This window comes from Monodon monoceros, unplaced genomic scaffold, assembly GCF_005190385.1.
Source record: "Monodon monoceros isolate NGI ecotype Baffin Bay Population unplaced genomic scaffold, NGI_Narwhal_1 Super_Scaffold_18, whole genome shotgun sequence".
Classification (NCBI taxonomy): domain Eukaryota; kingdom Metazoa; phylum Chordata; class Mammalia; order Artiodactyla; family Monodontidae; genus Monodon; species Monodon monoceros.
The window spans coordinates 27320495-27342221 of NW_021703774.1; the positions used below are offsets into that span (position 1 = coordinate 27320495).

General features: G+C 32.8%; 1 protein-coding gene across 11 annotated transcripts in view; it reads left to right on the forward strand.

The window, feature by feature from the left end:
* AKT3 (AKT serine/threonine kinase 3) overlaps positions 1 to 21727 on the forward strand; it is a 386997-nt gene that overhangs the window by 290810 nt on the left and 74460 nt on the right. For all 11 annotated transcript variants that reach the window (XR_003794278.1, XM_029227101.1, XM_029227105.1 and 8 more), the window contains 2 exons: positions 9524 to 9738; positions 16292 to 16379. Coding sequence is in view for 10 of the 11 variants with exons in the window: in XM_029227101.1 (XP_029082934.1) it covers positions 9524 to 9738; positions 16292 to 16379 (303 nt within the window). In the remaining variant the exon portion in view is untranslated. The remainder of the gene's footprint in view (positions 1 to 9523; positions 9739 to 16291; positions 16380 to 21727) is intronic.

Here is a 21727-nt window from a genome sequence, read left to right on the forward strand (position 1 = left end):
TGTATGTATTATTTGTGTGAAAACTATTGTAAACCTATTACAGTACAGTACTATGTAGCCAATTGTGTTAGTTGGGTACCTAAGCTAACTTTGTTGGACTTACAAACACACTCTCAGAATGGAACTTGTTCGTATGTAGGGGACTTACTGTGCACAGCTAGGAGGTGGTAGAGATAGAATCAGGATTCTAACTAGGTTCATGTTATAAAGCCTATTTTTACTTTTTTAACCACACACACCATGGCCCAAAAAGGTCACTATTTCAAGGCCACTTATAGATGTAAATAATTGTCATTTTTAAAATAGATGCTTTGTAAATGCTAACAGCAAAAGGTAATCAAAAGAATTAGGAAATAAGAATACATTCAGAATGATACTAGCATTCCTATACATATAGTAACTAATGCCAGTTTATTATTACAATAGTTCTTTTCAGTTAGAGATTAAATTTACATTTCAAGAATGTTGAGTTACTGTAAATAAATGCTAGTAATTTGTAATATTAGCAGTATTTTTCAGTCAATTTCCAAATATTATTTTATCAAGGGCTGCCAAAAATATTTTTTCTGCTATGAAATCTGGAGTTTAAAATTTTCCATTTTTGTAGCTGAATTAGGTAAAAGTTTAGAAATGTTGTTTCTTGTTTATTCAAATACAAGATTACATTTTCTAGAATAGGATTGTTTTTGTGAATGTCATGAAAAACAAAATCTTTGTTTCTCTGGAGTTCCAGTTGCCCTTGCTATACATTTACCATGGCTGATGATATCCCATATTTAGAATAACAAAATTAGTTGTGTCACGATTAGGAGAAATTATTTCTGTAGAAGATAAATACATCTCATTTCAGAAGCAAATGATCTCCTAAGAAACAAAGATATTGTTTTATATGCAAATGTCATCAACTGAAGAACAAAACCAAGAATTTAATGCAGGAAGAGTCCAATTGTTTCTAAATAGAAAGTTTACAATTCACAAGGAACTGTCAATTTCTTTTTAAAGACATGTAAGAACACCTTTCTGTATACCTTTTAAAAAAATGTTGCAGAAGTCTGGTCTTCAGAAGAAGTTTATATACCCCATGGCTGAGAGATGTTGATTCATAATTAAAATCTTGACACCTTGTTTTTACAGGGGAGAGTGAGCATTGTGGTTACTATCTGAGGATGACAAATCTTGAAACAATTAACTTCTCATGCAGTTATATTTTTATATTCTAAGTGTTTGTGTCCAACACTGCATTTTATTAAATCAGGGTAACTTTGTGTTATACTCTTACTTTTAAAAACAAGAATTTAAGTCCTTTTTTCTGATCTCTGATATGGACCATTTCACTGAAGAGCACTCATTCATTCATTAAAGAAATATTTATTGAATATTTATTAGGTATCATGCATTCTGTTAGGTGCTGGGAATACAAAGATCGTAAAAAATGGTTTTTGTCCTCAAGTAGCTTGCTATATTTTCTAAGGTGATAGGATATGGAAAATAATCATTACTGTGCAAGAAAATAATTGCTTTACTAGAATTATTTACAGCGTGGTGAAAGGAAAAGGAAGGGTGGTGGGAGGGTCTGGTGACAGTAAAGAGGGAGCAGACTGAGAGGAGGCTGGACACATAGATTGGGATCAGAATGCAAAAGAGTTTAGATTTGATCTCATGAACAAGGAAAAATCACTTTTGAACTAAGAGCAGGGCAATAATGTGATCAGATATAGATGGTCAGAGTTAGAGAGGGATTGGCAAGAAACTAGCCTCTTCCCTTTACTTCAGATGGTATCTCTCACTTTCTTTGAACCTTGCAATTTCTAGTTCATACCATTATTAATGCCAGACTTTTCTTGACTAGTAGCTGTTTATCAGACTTGGAATATGTGCCTGAGCACTGCTTCTCTTTTGAAGGGCTCATTGTCAATATTTTCCCTTCTCCTCTTCTTATAGAAGACTTGTTTACCCATTATGGAGAGATCTTTCTGCAACCTATCATTCATCTAGCAGTGGCATCCTTTACCTTTTAAACTGTTTTTTGTTTTCTTTTGTTTTTTTTTCTGTTTGTTTGGTTATTTTTTGGCTGCACTGCACGGCATGGGGGATGTTAGTTCCCTGACCAGGGATCGAACTCGTGCCCCCTGCAGTGGAAGCACAGAGTCCTAACCACTGGACCACCAGGGACGTCCCTAAACTTTTAATCTGGTAGGAATGCTTTGCTGTTTAAAGATGGTTGAAGGGTATTTAAAAGATACTTCAAAAAGACTGTTAGAAATCGGTTCAAAGCTGATATATTAACTGTACTATATCTCAGGCTCATAGCTGATTTTTAAATAAACTTTAGTTTTAAATGAGCTTAAGTTTTCTCTTGTGGCAAAGACCACCAGGAAAAGAAAAGTTTTATAGTATAAAAATGCCATTTGTTGAAAAAGGTATTTTTAAAGTATTTGTTCTCTTCTTTTGATGAAGAATTATAGACCTTTATTATTAAAGGGAAAAAATCGTGTCTTTTTTAAAAGAGGTTGCAGAGATATAGTCCTAGCAGGCATATAAACTATACATTTAGTGTGCTACATCTCTAAAAATGCATTAGTATATACAGTTTTAAAGTGTTTTTGCTCTTTCTTGTATTAGAAGGAAATAAATTTTACCTGCCATATATTATGGACTATAAGATATTTTGAGGGGATTTTGTTTTCATAATCTTTACTATATTTTCATGCCTAGAAATTATAAAGAAATTAGAAATTACATATAAAATCTTACTGTTAAATTTTATTATTTGACTTGGCTCTCATTGAATCCAAACCATCCTTTTATGCAGTGCTAATTATTTAGAGTCTCAGCTTTGCTCTTGAGTTAGCAGTACCTGATCAACTTTCCAACTGTAAAACAGTTTGAAAATCAAATGTAGCTTACATGCAAGACCCAACAAAATTAAAAGTGTTAAGTACGTTTTGGCAGTTCACTTTTATTATGCCCAGTCCTCAAATGTACCAGCAGATAATCATCTGAATGTTAGTTATTTTTCACATGCTTATGTGATCACACAAAAAGTACATGCTAAAAAGAAGCAGATGGTGACAGATGGGGAAGGTTGAATAAGGTGGTTTTGGAAACCTAGAGAAATGCACTTCTGTAATAGTGTAAAAATAAAAATTATTTGATAATCAAGTTAGAACTAACAAAAAGATTGCAAAAAATGACTTGATTGTTGGGAAATACATAGTATCTAGTTGTGGTTGCTGTTCAGGAAAAAAGTGTATATAATTTTATTTCATATGTGTAAAATACTGGTTTTCAGTGGCTGAAAATGGGTTTTTTGATGTATTCCTAGTTTTCAGAACCTCATTTTTGGAAAACATTTACTTGGTATCATTTTATTCACTTTTCTTTTGAAGCCTACTAGCCTTAATATCTTTTATAATATGTATTTTGACAATATCTGAAATAGGCAAGAATATTTTTATAACTATTTTTAAAATTTATTTATTTTATTTATTTATTTTTGGCTCCATTGGGTCTCCATTGCTGCGCATGGGCTTTCTCTAGCTGTGGTGAGCGGGGGCTACTCTTCGTTGTGGTGCACGGGCTTCTCATTGCAGTGACTTGTCTTGTTGCAGAGCATGGGCTCTAGGCATGAGGGCTTCAGTAGTTGTGGCACACGGGCTCTAGAGTGCAGGCTCAGTAGTTGTGGTGCATGGGTTTAGTTGCTCCGCGGCATGTGGGATCTTCCTGGACCAGGGCTTGAACCCATGTCCCTGAATTGGCAGGCGGATTCTTAACCACTGCGCCACCAGGGAAGTCCTTGATAACTATTTTGATACAAAGATTTGCTTAAAGTCATTGTGATTCTATATAGATAATAGCACAGATGGAAATTAAATTCTATGTAAATGAAAGGCCAAAAGGATACAATAACTTCTTCAGAATGGGTTGAGAGAATCATGTAAATTAAGGGTGAAGGTAGTTTGTAGTATGGAGGGTAGTGTACATGGGGGGAGTAGTTAGAACCAAACTCGATTTAAGAGTACTAAATGGAATTTTACTTATTTATTTTAAATACAACAAAGAATAAATGAAAAAGACAATTTTATGGGCTCTATCAATATTATCTTTAGGGGATCTTAAAATAAATGAATGAGGTCAAAGCTATATACGTTTGTATCTTTCATCTGTAGATAAAAATAGTAGCACACATAGTTGCATTTTGCATACCCTTGGACAAAATTCTACTGGTTCTAACAGATTATGAAACTAAATCTCAAATTCTAAGCTTTTTGTAAAAATTAAAAGTTATTTTAGTAGCTTTCCCCAAACTGTATACATTCCTAATATTTTATTTAATTGTTAATGATTCATGTAACAATTATCCTCTTGAGGTGTTTTTGAAAACCGTCATCTTCCTGATAGTTCTGAAAAGGTCTCATCACCAATATTAAGGGGAAAATTAAGTAAATGAGCACAGTGATTAGTTCAGACAGAAGTTGTCTGCTTTATAGTTAGAATTTATATTTAAGAAATTCTGTCATGAGTTGGCTGACTGTTCATACTGTTTCTGGATAATATTAAAAAACATTCCATTTTGCTATACACCTGAAACTAACACAACATTGTAAATCAACTATATTTCAATTTAAAAAAATTTCATAGTAAAAAAAGTCTCATATTGTCCCCAAATTGGATATTGTTTAAATATGAACAAAAATGATATTTTTAGTTCAATGTTAATGTCTCTCAACATTTATAAGTAGCAGCTTTTACTTCCCTAGAGTTCTGTCAGTTTTTATAGTAGCTATTTTTCACCTAAGTTCTTTTCAGTGTTATATAGTCTTTTGGTTTTAACAATCAGAATATTTGCATTCAGTACTTTGGAATGATCCTAATTTAAGCACAGAGTTTAATTTTAAATTCTCTGCAACATAAGAACATATACAAAACTAACCCTAACTGGGAACACTAGTGACTACCTATAGTGTTTTACAATGGCCATTTTTACTTTGGTTGCAAAGACCCAGTTTCTTAGAATCCCATATTGTTTGTTGCTTCAAGATAAAAAGGAAGTATAGAAATCTCTGGGAAGATATGCGTAAGTATGATTTAATCACCAATATTGTATCCATTTAGCTTTTCTCCTTATCAGGAATGTTGCCTGTTCTAGGCAGAGAATGCTTTTGAAAGTACGATGTTAGCTGCATGCAAGTACTTGTGTCTGCATGCTAGGAGGTAGCCATAAAGCTTACAGCATCTTAATTCAGAACAAATGGCACTTACAGTTTCAGTCTCTTTAGAATCATTAGAGTGGTTGAAAACTGGATATAAAGTATATATTTATGAAGAAAATACCAATAAACCATGGAATTCATAATTCTTATGAAATATATAATTCTACTGAAGCTGCAATACATTTTAGAATCTGAATTAGAAGATTTGTAGTTCATTTTTTTAGCAAATTCCTGTGATGTTAGGAATATTAAAGGATTTCTGTAAATTATAAAGTATATAAATGTGTGTTTATCTATAAAACACACATATAAGTTACCTGAAATATAAGGTTACCAGGAAAAAAATGTTTTTGAATTAGCGGTAAATTGGTTCATCCAAGTTCGCAGTTTAGTTTCACAACATAGGTGTACAGACAGTTTGTTTAGATGTTTAATTTTTTCCCCCATCTGTTCTGTCAGGATTATTGATTGAGCAGTAAGCCACTCCAGGGCATACATAACCTCCTCATAGCTGCTTGCCTTGAGTGCATTGTGTGGCCTGGCGAACAAGCTGAGGAAGGTGTTCCTTCAGCTTCCCAGTAAATCTTAATTGGTAAAAGAATATTGAAATGAGTATGTTTTTTGAAAGTACCCAGTAGCCAAATATTTACATTGGGAACTTTAATTGATGGTATCATTTTAAAATATATAATTTATTATTTAATGTCATTCTTTGAAATTAGTAACCATTCAAGAGCTGTTCATGGTGATTTTTTAAACTCATCTGGGTTTTGATAAGTAGAAGTATCTACATTAAATGTTATCAAATATTAATCAAATATTGCCAGAACATTTAATAGTCATTGATAACCTGCTGTGACTTCCTTGAGTCTTAGATTTTATTATATCATAAAGTGAAGCAATCTCTGGCTTCTAGTGGAAACATTGAAACTAAGCTTTTTTTTCCTAGAGCCTGTGCTCTGTTGGGGTGTTTATTGATATGACCTCTTGTCATTTTTTAACATTTACATTATTTTAGTGTTCCAAATCCCCACTTGTTCTTTATCTCTGTTTGGGCATTTGTGTTAAATGTGCTTATAAAGTGAAGCTGTATCTAAGGTTACAGAGGACAGTAGGTGTAGAAGGAAATACTAAATGTCTGCATTCATATTTAAAGTTGATTTTAGTTTAAACATTAGTGACATTGATTTCATGGAAAAGAGACACTGTCTTTAGTTTAATTCTTCAGGATAAGTCTTTCAGTGGATTATTTCTTTAGGAGCAGGTTTTGACCTGCATTTATATCTAGATTATATGATAAATTGCATTTTAATGGAGTTGAAATGTAACTTACCATTGTTGTACCTCTACATTGCCATTTATCCTACTGGTTGGATCAACCCTCATGATAACCATGAAGTAGATTAGCCTTTTTGCTAGGGAAAAAAAATCGTCAGAGGTAACCAGAAGGAATTGCAACTCTTAGGTTAAAGAATGTAAATTTTATATATTACTAGGCTGTGGATTTTAATTTCACTCTGGAATTTCTACATTATTTCAAAGTATTGTATTTTGAAATAATTTAGATATAAGGAGAGAGAAAAGCCGTTGTATGAACAGTGGTAACATGTTTTTTATTATATAGCCACATGTAGAATATTATAATCACTTTTATATTTATTTCTTGTGTATTTCATCTTCCAGCTGTCTTGAGGTAGGAGTTGAACAGAAACCTTTGTTTTTAATTGATAGCAAAGTCTCTTAGATAAAGAGGCCTGGCTGAGTTGTTGGGGTATTTTCTCCTCAACATTGCCTAAGTTTTACATGTCAGTAAGATAATACATTACATCAGATTTGTTTAGTACAAAGTAATACAGCAAACAGCTCTAATTGTAGCATTATGTATGTATATTTCAATGAAAGCTCGTATGTTCAAAAGCAAAACCACATATCTTGAGAATCAGTGTTCGTTTTACAAAGCTAAATAAAATATATTTTATTTTATCAAGCAGATTTTTTTACAATGCAGTTTTATTTTTCAGTTGCTTATTTCTCTTCAAAAATAAAACCCTTTTTTAATGTACTCACTTTCCCTTCTGGCTGCAAACCAGGTATTTAAACAAAAATAAAGGATTGCCAGTTTTGCCAGCTGGGGATGAGAACCCGGCTGGTGAAATGTGGGTTCGGGAGGCAGTTAATCCAGCTTTTATGCTTTTTATGGTTTTATGAAAAAAGAGGTTAAAAGCTACATTTGGCTCTTTATTGTATGTACCACAGTTTTGTTGCTGTTGTAGGAATGCAGTAAAAGATTACTTAGATTTAAAAAATGTTGTTATTAGGTAAAATCTTGCATCTATTAGATAAAGGCCTACAAACAGTACATTCTACTAATTGGATGTGGGAGAGATTCAAAATTCACTGGTATTTAAAAATTATATATACAGTATTTCCTTTAAGTACACAGGTAGAATTCCTTCTACTTCAAGTTGTTTCTTGTTTTCTATATGTTCTCACATTACTCATTTCAAACAAGTAGAAATTTTAAATATTTTTGGCTAAAGATAGAAACTAGAATTTATTATTTTCCCCAAAAACATCTTGCTTAGTTTGTTATTTACAAAAGGGTTTTGGAAAAATTTAGAAACTGGACTTAGCCAATGCAGTTTCTAGTTGTCTTTAGCCACAAAACAATGATACAATTGAATTAATACTAGGGATGTAATGTACAATATGATAAATATGGTTAACATGCTGTATGTTACATATGAAAGTTGTTAAGAGAGTAAACCCTGAGTTCTCATCACAAGGAAAAAAATTTTTTTCTAATTCTTTAATTCTGTTTCTGTATGAGATGATAGATGTTCATTAAAGTTATAGTAATCATTTCATGATGTATGTAAGTTAAATCATTATGCTGTATACACCTTAAACTTACACAATGCTGTATATCAATTATCAAGCTGTATGTCAATTATGTCTTGGTAAAACTGGAAGAAAACAATCTTTTCGTAGCATTTGAAAACACTACTAAATAGATCTTTAGGTAACATAGTTTTTTTCTTAAAATTAAATTCTCCACCTTTAAATACCCTGTCTACCAAAGTTCCTTTCATAGTATTTATAGTGACCATAGTGTAGCTGTCAAAAATATTATGTGCGTTTTACGAAATTATTAGTTACATTTTAAATAAAAGTCACATAGGCGTAATCTTCAACAACATACTTACTTAGCTCAAACTAAGAAAGTTTAAAACATGAGTACTACTTTGTTCTGTATCAAATTCTCTCCAATGTCATCAATTATAAGATTTGTTTGATTGATTAATTTCATGTATATGGTTTTCTTGATCTGTTTATCCCAAAGCTAAGAGGATCAGATAAAGTAAGCTTTAAGATTATTCAAATATAGTATCTTAAAATAAAATATTGAAAGATCCAAATAGATAAAGAAAATTCCATTGGATGAGGAACATATGCAGTAGAAGGGTAAATCAAATTTTACCTTTCTGGGACAAATGGCACGTCATCATGTTTCAGTTTGAACAGGTTGCTCTAACATAGCCTAAATTATACTTGCGTATTGTTTCTTACTAAATTTATTTTACATGTAATGTGTTTTGGGAAATAAATTTAAGGTCATATACCCTACAAATATTGAGTCCATAATTTTTATTGTTTGTGTTTAATAGAAATTGTTGTGAGGTACTTAAACTTTGGATACTAAAGTTTATTACAACCCAAACAGTAAATCTTTATATTCACCTGTTGCTTAAATATTTCCTGAAAGAGTTTAAACATGTAGGGGCCTCCAAAAGTTTTTATATTTATTTTCATGGTTGTCATGCCCTGGACTCTTCTCTAGTACATTGCATTTGTTTATTCCTATCTGTCACTGTTTGATTTGTAGTAGTTGGTTCTTCTCAGTACAAGAATGTGGTAGACACATTATGTTATCTATAATCAGCACAGTTTAGCTCTAAGTTGTTACTTAAAGTCCATGTTAGTGGAATCAGAATGAAAAATTAAGTAGGCCTAAATGAAAATATGCAAATAGTTTTCATTTGATCCTTAGGGCACTCATACATTCATTTACTTAGAATCTGTTGCAATACCTTTTTTGGTACCCAGTCATTTCTGGATATATATTGAACATTTCACATATTTGGTGTGATTTATATCTTTTGTAGGATGCTTCATAATTTAAATGTCAAGATCTCAGAATAGCCTACCTAGGTTATGTAAAAATCTTATGTTTTATAACATGTAAAAGCTAAAAGCTAACATGTAAAGCTAACATGTAAAAATTGATCTTTTACTGGTTTCACTTTTAGGTGTTAGAAGATAATGACTATGGCCGAGCCGTGGATTGGTGGGGCCTTGGGGTTGTCATGTATGAAATGATGTGCGGGAGGTTACCTTTCTACAACCAGGATCATGAGAAACTTTTTGAACTAATTCTAATGGAAGACATTAAATTTCCTCGAACACTCTCTTCAGATGCAAAATCATTGCTTTCAGGGCTCTTGATAAAGGATCCAAATAAACGGTAAGCCGCAAATAACACACAGTGAGTTAATGATGAATGTGGTTAGGAATTGTGATATGGAAATTAATTCAAATATAACTAACTCCAAGAAGCAATGTATTTGGTGTAGACATCTTCCTACTGAGACACTGACTTATTTTTAACTGCATAATATAGAACATTTAAAAAATTCCCTCAACTCTTTCCTAACTTGGAAATTTTATACAGATTTTACCACATAAAGATTTTGAGAGTTTTATGAACAAACAGTTTCTTAATTGCCATGGTGCTTGCTATTGTGGGGATAGGAGGATCCCTTTTTTCCTTTCAGTCTCTGGGCTTTATATTTCTGCTGATTTACATTATAAAACAGATAGAACTGTCTCTATACTCTCCTCCCACACATATGTATGTTAACATATCTAACTACTTTTTTTGTTTGTCTTTGAAGATAATTCTTTTCCACGCATGGCTGAAAGGACTAATGGCAAAAAGTGTCTTTGCATACTTTGTATTTCTATTTTTGTAGCTATAGCTATGACCTGAGGAATCCTACAGCTCTTTGCTTAATGAGCTGTAGGATTCATTGTTCATGTTTATATCTTTATTTACACATACATTTTATAAGTCATACATGAAATGAGTATTAATTTTAAAATGTCCCTTAATATATGTGTTTGTATATACATGTGTATATTCTTTGTTCCAATAGATATATATGCATATCAGTATGTCTCTGAAAATCTCTTAGACCTTAAGCGTCTTAAGGGTAGGCCATTTCATATATTGTTTAATCTTTTGTAACACCTCACATAATTTTTGTTAATGTTCTGTTTGTGGTTGATGCTCAGTATGTATTTGTTGACAGACTGAATTAATGAGTGAAGGAATAAATGAATTTTAAATTGTGGGCTTTGTCTACCTTAGAGATGGTTTCCATCACATACTTCTAGCTTTTAAATTTGTGAGGAACATGATTTTACCTTCAGCAGAAATAAGCAAACATAATAAAAGAGGTGCCATCTTTATGCTTTGTGAAGAACCATTCAAACATGTTTCATAATTCTAGTAACTGAAACCTTACCTTATATTTATAAAGTGATTTTGTGTTCTTTGTCAGGACATTTGCACATCTCTTGTTTCCCTTGCTTTTTAGTAGCCTGTGGAGTAGGTAGGATAGATATTATTCTCATTTCCATTTGACTGAGGAGAAAATGAGGCCCAGGGAGGGTTACGTGATTTATCCTAGTTCTCACAGAAAATTCGTGCAGAACAAGAATAGAAATCAAGTTTATACTTGCCTATTTGATATTTCTCTTGTATCTTCTTTACAGTGCACCGTTTTCTTAGTTTAGGTTTTAAAATGTATTCCATTTGATGTGATTGTTTCACAACTATTGTAGCAAGTGGTACTTGGCAATAGATAATCTTTATATAGAGCTAGGATTTCAATTTTATCTAGTTGAGTTTTGGATCTAATATTTGCCTTAGATTTCAAGGGCAGTGAATTTTTAACCCATCTTTCTTTGACTCCTTCTGGTTTTCATGTCTATGTCTCATTCATTTTTTTATTGTCATTTCCCACCCTCCACCCGCACCCCACCCCCTGGGGATAGCATGTAGTAGGTACTTAATAATTGTTGAATACACGTGAGGTAAATTTTTAGAATGTTAGTGGCCTGGTACGTAGGACAACTCTTAAAGTTTTGTCTACCCAGAGGTTGATATTGTCTAAAGAGAAGATGTGGTATTTTTAACTATCTGTTATTTCCTTTTAAGGTAGATATGTCAGGCCCCTCCACTGCTACATTAAAATATTGGGAATGCAAGGATGAATAAAATGGGTAAACTCTGCTCTAGTTGTTCATAGAATAATGTAGGGCACAAAACATATATTCACAGATGCTCAGGTTAAACTACGTACAAATACTTTTGAAATTATTAGCTGTTAAGGGGATTGGAAAACTTGAGCTGGCTTATGAAGGAGTTGCAATTTGCAGTGGCTTTCATGAAGAGAATTTTACATGTAAATAACAGCTAGAATTGCAAATGAACATGGCATTTGAGAAGTTCAGCAACTGGAGTGTAGAATATGAGTTGGGTAACATTGGCAGATGAAGCCGATATGTTAGATTGTAAGACCTTATCTTTCTTAGAAAATATTTAATCTTTATTCAGAAGGGCATGAGAAGCCACTGAATTATTAAAAGTAAGGGATGGTGTAATCAGGTCTGTGTTACGAAAAGGTAACTCAGGAAGCTTTGTCATGGATAGATTAGAACAGTGAAGCGCCAGGGGCAGGTAGGCAGGGTAATTAAGAATACATATGGAATTGTCCAGATAAGAGATGGAGTCCTTCCTAAAGCAGTTGTAAAGAGTGCTAAATAGAACTTTGTGAATGATTAAATAGAAATGGTGAGGAAGGGGAAGGAGTCAGGATGCTTCTGAGGTTTCCAACTTGGATGCCTAGTTTGGAGAATGGAGTTATTATTAACAGAGAAGGAGTACAGGCAAAGGAGGAGGCTTGATGGGGTGGATGTTGATATTAGTTTTGCTATACCGAGTCTGAGGTTTCTATAGAAAACCTAGATGTCAAGCAGGCAGCTGAAAATAGTACCAGTGCTTAATAGAAACACAATAACTAATTTTCTCTGGGTATATGTCAAGGAGTGGGATTGCTGGGTCATATGGTCAAACTAAAAACTATTTTTAGTTTTTTAAGAAACCTCCATACTGTTCCCCATAGTGGCTGTACCAGTTTACATTCCCACCAACAGTGTAGGAGGGTTCCCTTTTCTACACCTCCTCTCCAGCATTTATTGTTTGTAGATTTTTTGATGATGGCCGTTCTGACCGGTGTGAGGTGATACCTCATTGTAGTTTTGATTTGCACTTCTCTAATAATTAGTCATGTTGAGCATCTTTTCACATGTTTGTTGGCCATCTGTATGTCTTCTTTAGAGAAATGTCTATTTAGGTCTTCTGCCCATTTTTTTATTGGGTTGTTTGTTTTTTTGATACTGAGCTGCATGAGCTGTTTGTATATTTTGGAGATTAATCCTTTGTCCGTTGCTTCATTTGCAAATATTTTCTCCCATTGTGAGGGTTGTCTTTTCATTTTGTTTATGGTTTCCTTTGCTGTACAAAAGATTTTAAGTTTCATTAGGTCCCATTTGTTTATTTTTGTTTTTATTTCCATTTCTCTAGGAGGTGGGTCAAAAAGGATCTTGCTGTGATTTATGTCATATAGTGTTCTGCCTATGTTTTCCTCTAAGAGTTTTATACTGTCCGCCCTGACATTTAGGTCTTTAATCCATTTTGAGTTTATTTTTGTGTATGGTGTTAGGGAGTGTTCTAATTTAATTCTTTTACATGTAGCTGTCCAGTTTTCCCAGCAAAGATGAACTTATTTGCAAAGCAGAAATAAAGACACAGATTTGGTATCCACAAACTTATGGATACCAAGGGCGGAAGGATGGGGTGGGATGAATTGGGAGATTGGGATTGACAGATATATATACACTACTATGTATAAAAGAGATAACTAATGAGAACCTACTGTAAAGCACAGGGAACTCTATTCAATGCTCTGTGTGACCTAAATGGGAAGGAAATCTAAAAAAGAGGGGACATATGTGTACATATAACTGATTCACTTTGCTGTACAGAAGAAACTAACACAACATCGTAAAGCAGCTATACTCCAATAAAAATTAATTTAAAAAAAAGAAACACAAAACTGAATATTTGGATTTGGGATCTGTAGATATCTAGGAGGTAGCTGGAGCCATGAGAATAGTGAAAAGTGTAGAATATAAAAAGAAGGCAGCCTAGGACAGAGTCTTGGGAAATGTCAAAATTTAAGAGGTAGAAAGAAGAGAAAGAGCCAACAAAAGGACGCTTCCAAAAGTCTTTGGAAATGTAATCAAAGCTAGCACTATAGTATACCTCTTTATTATTCCTATTCAACTATTTTAAATACTGCCTGAATTTCTTTGATACTCTTTACAGAATTGCTGTCAGTTCCATCAAAGAGTCAGCTCTCATCTTGCTTTTATTTCTTATTCTGCATTACATTATGATTATTCTATCAGTATCTCCTTTAGCCTCCTATGCAAATTTTGTAGGAAAAGCATGACCTCATGTTGCATTCAATAACACAAGGAAAATGTGAATTAGATGTTGTTTCTGGTTGTGAAGAATCCATAGTAGCTGAGGATTTTAGTTTGGCTTTCTGATATGGGAATTTGGTATTCTTAGACAAAAATATCTTAATGTAAATTATATTTTGATATAATTTTGAAGTTTTAAATTGTATATTAGGGAGTCATTGACATTGAAATTTTTGACAGTTTCACACTTTGAAGAAGCTTGTGTTAAAGAATCTCTACCAACTTCTAAAATGGCAGCCTAAGATTATATTCTTAGTCTTTGTATAGCATTCATGGCCGATACTTTAATTTTATATGTATTTGATAAATATAGATTAAATGCTGTCTATGTCCAAAGCCAAACTATTGCTAGAGAATTGAGGGGTGACATAAAAATGAAAAACTGAAGCTGAATTAAAACCTTTTAATTACAAAAATGATTACGGTTCTCCATTCCAACTCCTACCTCATCCATCATCTCATATATATAATTAAGATTGAAAACAGTATTGAAATAAACAATAACATAAATGTAAGAAAATACAATGAACTGCTGATTTTTCTTGTGCATACTACTTTAATGCATACTTTGAAATGTTGAATAATTCTTTTCAGAAGCCTGTGTTTTGATGTTTCTGCTTTCCTGGCTCCCTAAGCACAAGCTTTAAAATGCTTTTTGCATAATCCAGTACTGAACTCTCCCCTCCAAAGAATTTGCATTCTACCAGGAGAGAGACATATATAACTTGAAATAGAATGAAAAAGAGTGAGGCCAGGGAGTCAAGTGCCGAGTGTTAACTAAGTATAGATTTGCCAGTCTGAAAGTTGCAAATATGCATGCAACTATTATGATCTGATCCAATCTAAAAGTTCCATATCAGGAGTGTAGTTTATTCTGTATGAATCTTGAGGCAGGAGACCTAGATAGTGGGAACTATAGGATCATCACTACAGATATTCAGATATCAGCTAATTGTTTTGTTTTCCATTCTGACAGTGTGTCAGAGGATCCTGGATTCTTCCCAGTCATGTATTTCTTATACCTAATAATAACCAGAATTCATTAAAATTGTATAATTGTTTGTTTTCTATGACCTACTTGCATTTCTTCTTACTCAGTGTTGTGTTGGGAGTTGAAATGTACCAGCTTAGAAGAGCCAATTGTTAAATTTCAAAAATTTTGTGAGCTGGTTGTTGAATACAGTCATTATTAAAAATTAAATTATATAAACTTACAGTTAAATCAGGAACATTAAAATCACGGGTAAAAAATACTCAAAACTCATCACTCTTTAATAATGTTGTTAAATTTTACTCTTATCTATGCTTTTGAGGTTACTTATCTATTTTGCTTATATATTTTGAGGTTAGAAATACTATATAATGTTTTACTTCCACACATCTTGTTTCAGTAAAAATAATAATATATATAAAATGCATTATATTGTATATGCATAATTTCCCTCAGAGAGCTGATTGTTAGGCACTTACCAGCACATATCATTCCTAACGATGAGTAAAATCAAATAAAACTTGCTGTATCAAATTCAGATTTAAATAGATTTCCTTTCTTTTCCTCTCTCTTTCCCTGTCCTTTCTTTTTTTCTCTTTTTCCTCTTTCCCTCCCACCTTACTTCCTTCTCTGTTTTTTTTCTGTTTCTCTCATCCTTTCCTCATAGTGACTAGTAGGTACTGTATGAAACTGAGAAAGCTAGAAAGCACCTGAGTTTCAGATTGTGTCAGGTATCAGTTGAATAACATTTCCTTCAAAGATGGGGTGGGAGTATTCTAAATTTTTAATTTATATTGAAACTTGCATAGCATATTATATTGCAGTGATATTTCATAGATTAAATTTATCATTTCTGTGAAAATTCATTTGAGATATGAAAATACTCCATGAGTTTCTGTTAGCAATGTTCTCCAAATTGTTTTTTCTAAGTAATTATCTAGTCTTTTCAGAATTTATGTTAACAAGGGTGCATTTTGACTAAAGTCGTTCTAAAATAAATTTGGTTTATAGAATTGACAATACCATTTATTGTGCTAGGTACTTATGTTATTTCTAACCCTTGCAATAATCCACCAGGCTGGTATTATTAATCCCATTATACAGATGAGAAAACTGAGATTAAGCAACTTTTTTATTGTCATATATCTCATAAATTTCCGAGCCGGTTGCCTGTTTCAGGTTTGTCTCCAAAGCCTATGCTCTTTTCAAATACCATACTGTCCTGAGGCTAGTTCTTATTAATAGCATATTAGGAAAATTAGATCTTACAATAAAAGCTTTTTATTTTTATGGCTATTTATCACAAGAACTATTTACACACAGAAAATTACATTTCACAAAAACTTTGTAGTTATGCATTCAGCTTATGTAAACGTTTTATACTCATTTAATTTTATTTCTGTCCTCGCAGCCTTGGTGGAGGACCAGATGATGCAAAAGAAATTATGAGACACAGTTTCTTTTCTGGAGTAAACTGGCAAGATGTGTATGATAAAAAGGTAGGTTATCTTCATGGCATAGTGTTTATATATTTTGGTTAAAATGAATTTACAGCAAAAAAATTTTTAAGTGAATAAAAGTGAATGATGTAATTATATTTTTCATTTTTACTCAGTCATTTAATTGAATGTAGGACTCCTTAGCACAAAATTTTCTTGATAGTTTTGACTCCCGAAATGCATTTTGAAATTTTATTCAATGTGATCAGTTTTTCTTTTTTATCACAATAATTTGTTAGTTTGCTTCTCATCATTTCCTTAATTCATAAAAAATAAAGGCACCAATGTTATGTTATTCTTCAGGAAAATTAACTAGCAAAACAATCATAATTTTAAAACTTTGTCTCTATGCCTTTCATTTTAAAGTGAGCTCTTATTTATTTATAAAATTTCTTATTTCAAAAGGAATTTAAAGCAATTTAGTTTTAATATTTAACCAAGTAATAAATTTATTTGTCTTCTTTGGAACATCTGTTATTTGAAACAGAACTTAAAGACCCAGAGAATGGATGCTACAAATTATATAATTTTATTTTTACTGTAATCTGCTTAGTACTTGTTTTTAATACTGCAGTGTTTACTTAAGTTTAGGAACAGGAAATTATTGTGTTTGTTCTATCTTTTAAATTTTTTTAATTTTATTTTTACTACTTCAGATATTGTTAGTACAGACACTGATTTTTATATTTTGATTTTCAAATGCTCATATAAAAATTTTACTACGAAAGTTTTATGTAGTTCAGCATTTGCTTAGAATTATTATCTAGTCATTTTGTGTAGTTAGTCCTTCCATTTCAGTTTATTCCAGGTTTCCATATTTTTCTCTAAAATATGTATCAATCAACATTTATGTAGTGTCTACTTTGTGCCAAATATTCTTCTCTATTAAACCCTAAAGATAGAATGATATCATATGAGTTATGAGGAAGTGAGACGAGTACTTCATTTTTGTATTATGTTACAGTAATAGGGAGTGTGGTGATTTTGTAAGCATTTACTGTAAATAGGTGTTTAAAATAGTTGCACCATGTTATGATACCTCTACTCAAACTTCACTTCAATTAAACTTACATCTCTTCAGCTCGGTGCTTTGTGACCGCCTAGAGGGGTGGGATAGGGAGGGTGGGAGGGAGATGCAAGAGAGAGGAGATATGGGGATATATGTGTATATATAGCTGATTCACTTTGTTATAGAGCAGAAACTAGCACACCATTGTGAAGCAATTATGCTACAATAAAGATGTTAAAAAAATTTTTTTGAGTTTCTACCATGTATAAAGCACTATAAAGGTAGGTATTGGATCCTTTTCAAACCTTATGAGAAGCTTGTGACCATTCTTAAGTTTCCTCAGTGTTTATTAACTTCATGTACACAGTTATACATCCACTTTATAACACTGATGATATTCTTTATGAGTTGCATCCATATATAGCCCCTAATGCACTATGTACTGTTTATCATGTCAGTACACTATAAAAGATCCTGAAATTGGGAGACTGGGATTGACATATATACACTAATATGTATAAAATAGATAGCTAATAAGAACCTGCTGTATAAAAAAATAAATAAAATTAAATTTAAAAAAAAGAGAACCTGAAAAACAAATCTGAAAAGTATCAAGATCTTGACATGTCTCCTAGAAATAATATATGGTCAGGGGTTTTCTTTGGCAGGCAAAGTTATAAGCCACAACTAAATATTCCTTTGATATACCCTGTCCGAGGAGGATTCCACCACAACCACCAACAACAAAATATGACAGAAAGAAAAATTTCTTTAAGAGACAAATGTAGAGCACCAGTATGGCACTGCTAACCTTAAAGAAGGGGCAAAACATGGACTTTCTTCAGTCCTATTCAGAGAGTAAGATATGCTACAAAGATTTTGTCATCAGCATGCAGCTTTTCATGTTAAATTGTAGTTTGGCATCATCTAGAGAATGCTCTGAGAACCCACCTACCACACAGTGAAGAAGCAAGGCTTATCCTGTCACTGTTCCACTGGGCTCAACATGCCCAGAGCAAAGGTACTATTAAGATGTCTACTCAGGCAGCTCCCTTGTGGTGAATGGAACTGGAGAAGCCTGCAAGTAGGGTAGGAGAAGGAGCTGCCAAAGCACAGCTTTGGGTGATATATGTGAAGAAATGAGTTTAAATTGTTAGTATGTTGATAAAAATAGTTGCTACTTAATTTGAGCAAAGGTGTTAGCTATCTTGCATAAAGAAGCACAACCACAAAAATCACAAAGTTTCTACACTCATATACACCTGCTACAGGTTTACTCTTGGGATGTGGGTAGTATACTGGATGTCAGATGATGTACTAATGTTTTCAGCCATCTTCACACACCTGAAGAAGAACAGCATCATAGCAGCATGCTTAAATTTTGAGACTCCTTCTAAAAGGATGTGAAAATACGATTGGTTTTATTTGGGTTTGTATTGTATCACTAACAAACAAGGAATTAATTATAGGAATGCTAATGCCAGTAGCTATTTTAATGAATTCATTTGTAATTCTAGTGTTTTCAAACATTTTTAAGGGGTCCTATGTCTTTAAAACACGTAACTTATTCATAAAAGATTAATTCATCTCTAAGATCAGGTAGTTTTTTATTACAGTTTTACTAATGTGCTTTGGGACATTTACTATTTTTATAGATTTATTCCATGATTATTGGCCATTTTTCTATATATTGTGGCAAACCCAGAGATGAAGGCATATGTAAAGATCCTGGCATCTTTAGGGAAAGCTAAACCTCTTCCTAGGCAAAGTTAAAAGTGAATTAATCTTAATTACAAGTATCATGATGTACCACTCTAAAGAACTTGGTACTGGAAAGTGGAAATACTCATCCTGGATCTGCTTCTTCCCTCTTGTGTGGAAATGGACAAGTTGTTTTACTCCCACATAAAATTATGATCTTTGAAGTATCTTCAAGCTTTAGGATTCTCTGATAGGATATTTCATAATATGCATTAATCTAGTTAAATTTCTATATAAGATTTATACTCAGTTTGTCAACATCTACAAAAAAGTCTGCTGGATTTTCTGTGAGATTATGTTCAATTTATAGAAAAATTTGGGAAGAATTGGCATATGAACATGCTATACGTCTACATTTATTTAGGTCTTCTTTAATTACTCTCAGGAATGTTTCATAATTTTCAGTGTTTAGTTCTTACCCATATTTTGTTAAATTTATCCATAAGTATTTCATGTCTTCTGATGTGGATGGTATTTTTAAATTTCATTTCCATATTGTTTGCTACCAGTAGAAATGGGCTTGATTTTTGTATATTGACCTTGTATCCTACAAGCTATTAGTTTTAGTAGCTTTTTTTGTATATGACTTAGAGTTATCTAAATAGATGATCATATCTTCTATAAATAAAAAGTTTTACTTCATTTTCAATCTGCACGTATTTTATTTATTTCTTTTGCCTTATTATATTGGCTAGGACCTTTCTACAAAGTGGAATAGAAATGATGAGAGTTGACATCCTGACTTTGTTTCTAATCTTAGGGAGAAAACATTTTTTACCATTAAATATGACATTAATCACATCTAGCACCTAAATCTTCATTACTCAATGTCATTCTCCAGTATAAAGAACCAAGGTTATTTGGAGAAGTAGTTGATCCCACAGCTGGGATGGGGAAGATAAAAGAAGAGCCCAAGGAATTTTGTGGTACCAGAAAATAAAAAAATGAAGGTAGATGGAAAAAGGTGCATGTTTGTACAACACAGGAGCCAACCTTAAATAATTCCCAGTGGTGAAAGCTGGGACAATTTCAGTAGCAAAACAAATATTGTATATGACCAAAAAAATAAGATACATATCCATGAGTCTATACTGCAGAAATTAATGATTGAACGAATAGATAAAATATTGAGAAGAGACATGTCTTCATTATAGGTGAATTCTGGTTAATAAATGTAGAAGGAATCAGGGAAATAGAAAATTACCATTAAAACACCAGAGTAAAAATTGCTGTATGCAAGATTCACCAATGAATGTTAAAATTAGTGGGCAAAAGTTTAAGAAGGAGGATATTTGCATGGTGTCAACATATCTTTCCCCAAATACATATTTACAAAGATTAAGAGAGTAATTTTACAGTAAAAAGCCCTGGCAAACACTGTCTTAAACCAAATGATCAAGATTAATATCACCGGTAATAAGACACTGAAATCATTATAACCCATGATATGATGCCCTGAGAAGGCTGTATCACTTTTGTACTATATTCCCTCAAAATGCATAACCTCAGTATAATCATGAGAAGACCTAAGAAACCCTCAAAAGTGTCAACTTCATGAAAGGCAAGGAATGATTGTGAAACTTTCACAGATTGGAAAAGACTAAGGTGACATGATGACTAAATGCAATGTGGGATTCTAGATTGGATCTTGGAATAGATAAGGGCCATAAGTGGAAAAACTGGTGAAATGTAAATAAATTTGGTAGTTAATACTTTTGTACCAATTTAATTTCTTAGTTTTGATAACTGTACTATGGCTGTATAAACTATTAGCATCAGGGGAAGGTGTGTAAAGGGTATATGGGAACTGTTTGTACTATTTTTCTAAGTCTTTTCTAAGCCTAAAATTATTTCAGTATAACAAGTTATAAAACTTTGATCTAAGTGTAGGGTATTTTTTTTTTTTTCTTGCGGTACGCGGGCTTCTCCCTGTTGTGGCCTCTCCCGTTGCGGAGCACAGGCTCCGGACGCACAGGCTCCAGACGTGCAGGCCCAGCAGCCACGGCTCACGGGCCCAGCCGCTCCACGGCATGCGGGATCCTCCCAGACCGGGGCACGAACCCTCATCCCCTGCATCGGTAGGCGGACTCTCAACCACTGCGCCACCAAGGAAGCCCTAAGTGTAGGGTTTTTAATACCTCCTTTATTGGGTTGAGGAAGTTCCTTCTATTCCTAGTATGGTAATAGTTTTTATCATGAATAAGTGTTGAATTTTATTAAAAGTTTTTTGCATCTATTGCAATGATCATATGGTTTTTCTCCTTTATATTCTGTTAAAATGGTGAATTGTATTGATTATTTTTCTAATGTTAAATGAACCTTCTATTCCTGGGGAAAAATCTGCTTACTTATGATATCCTTATTATGTATTGCTAGATTTGATACAATGTGTTTTTTAAAGGATTCTTTGCATGCTTAAATCATGCATGATACTGAGGCGTCATCTTCTTTTCTTAGAATGTCTTTGTATGGTTTTCATTTCAGGATCATGTTTACCTTTTTAAAATGAGGTGGGAAGTATGCCCTCCTCTTCACTTGTATGGAATTGTTTCTGTAGAATTCATATTAAATGTTCCTT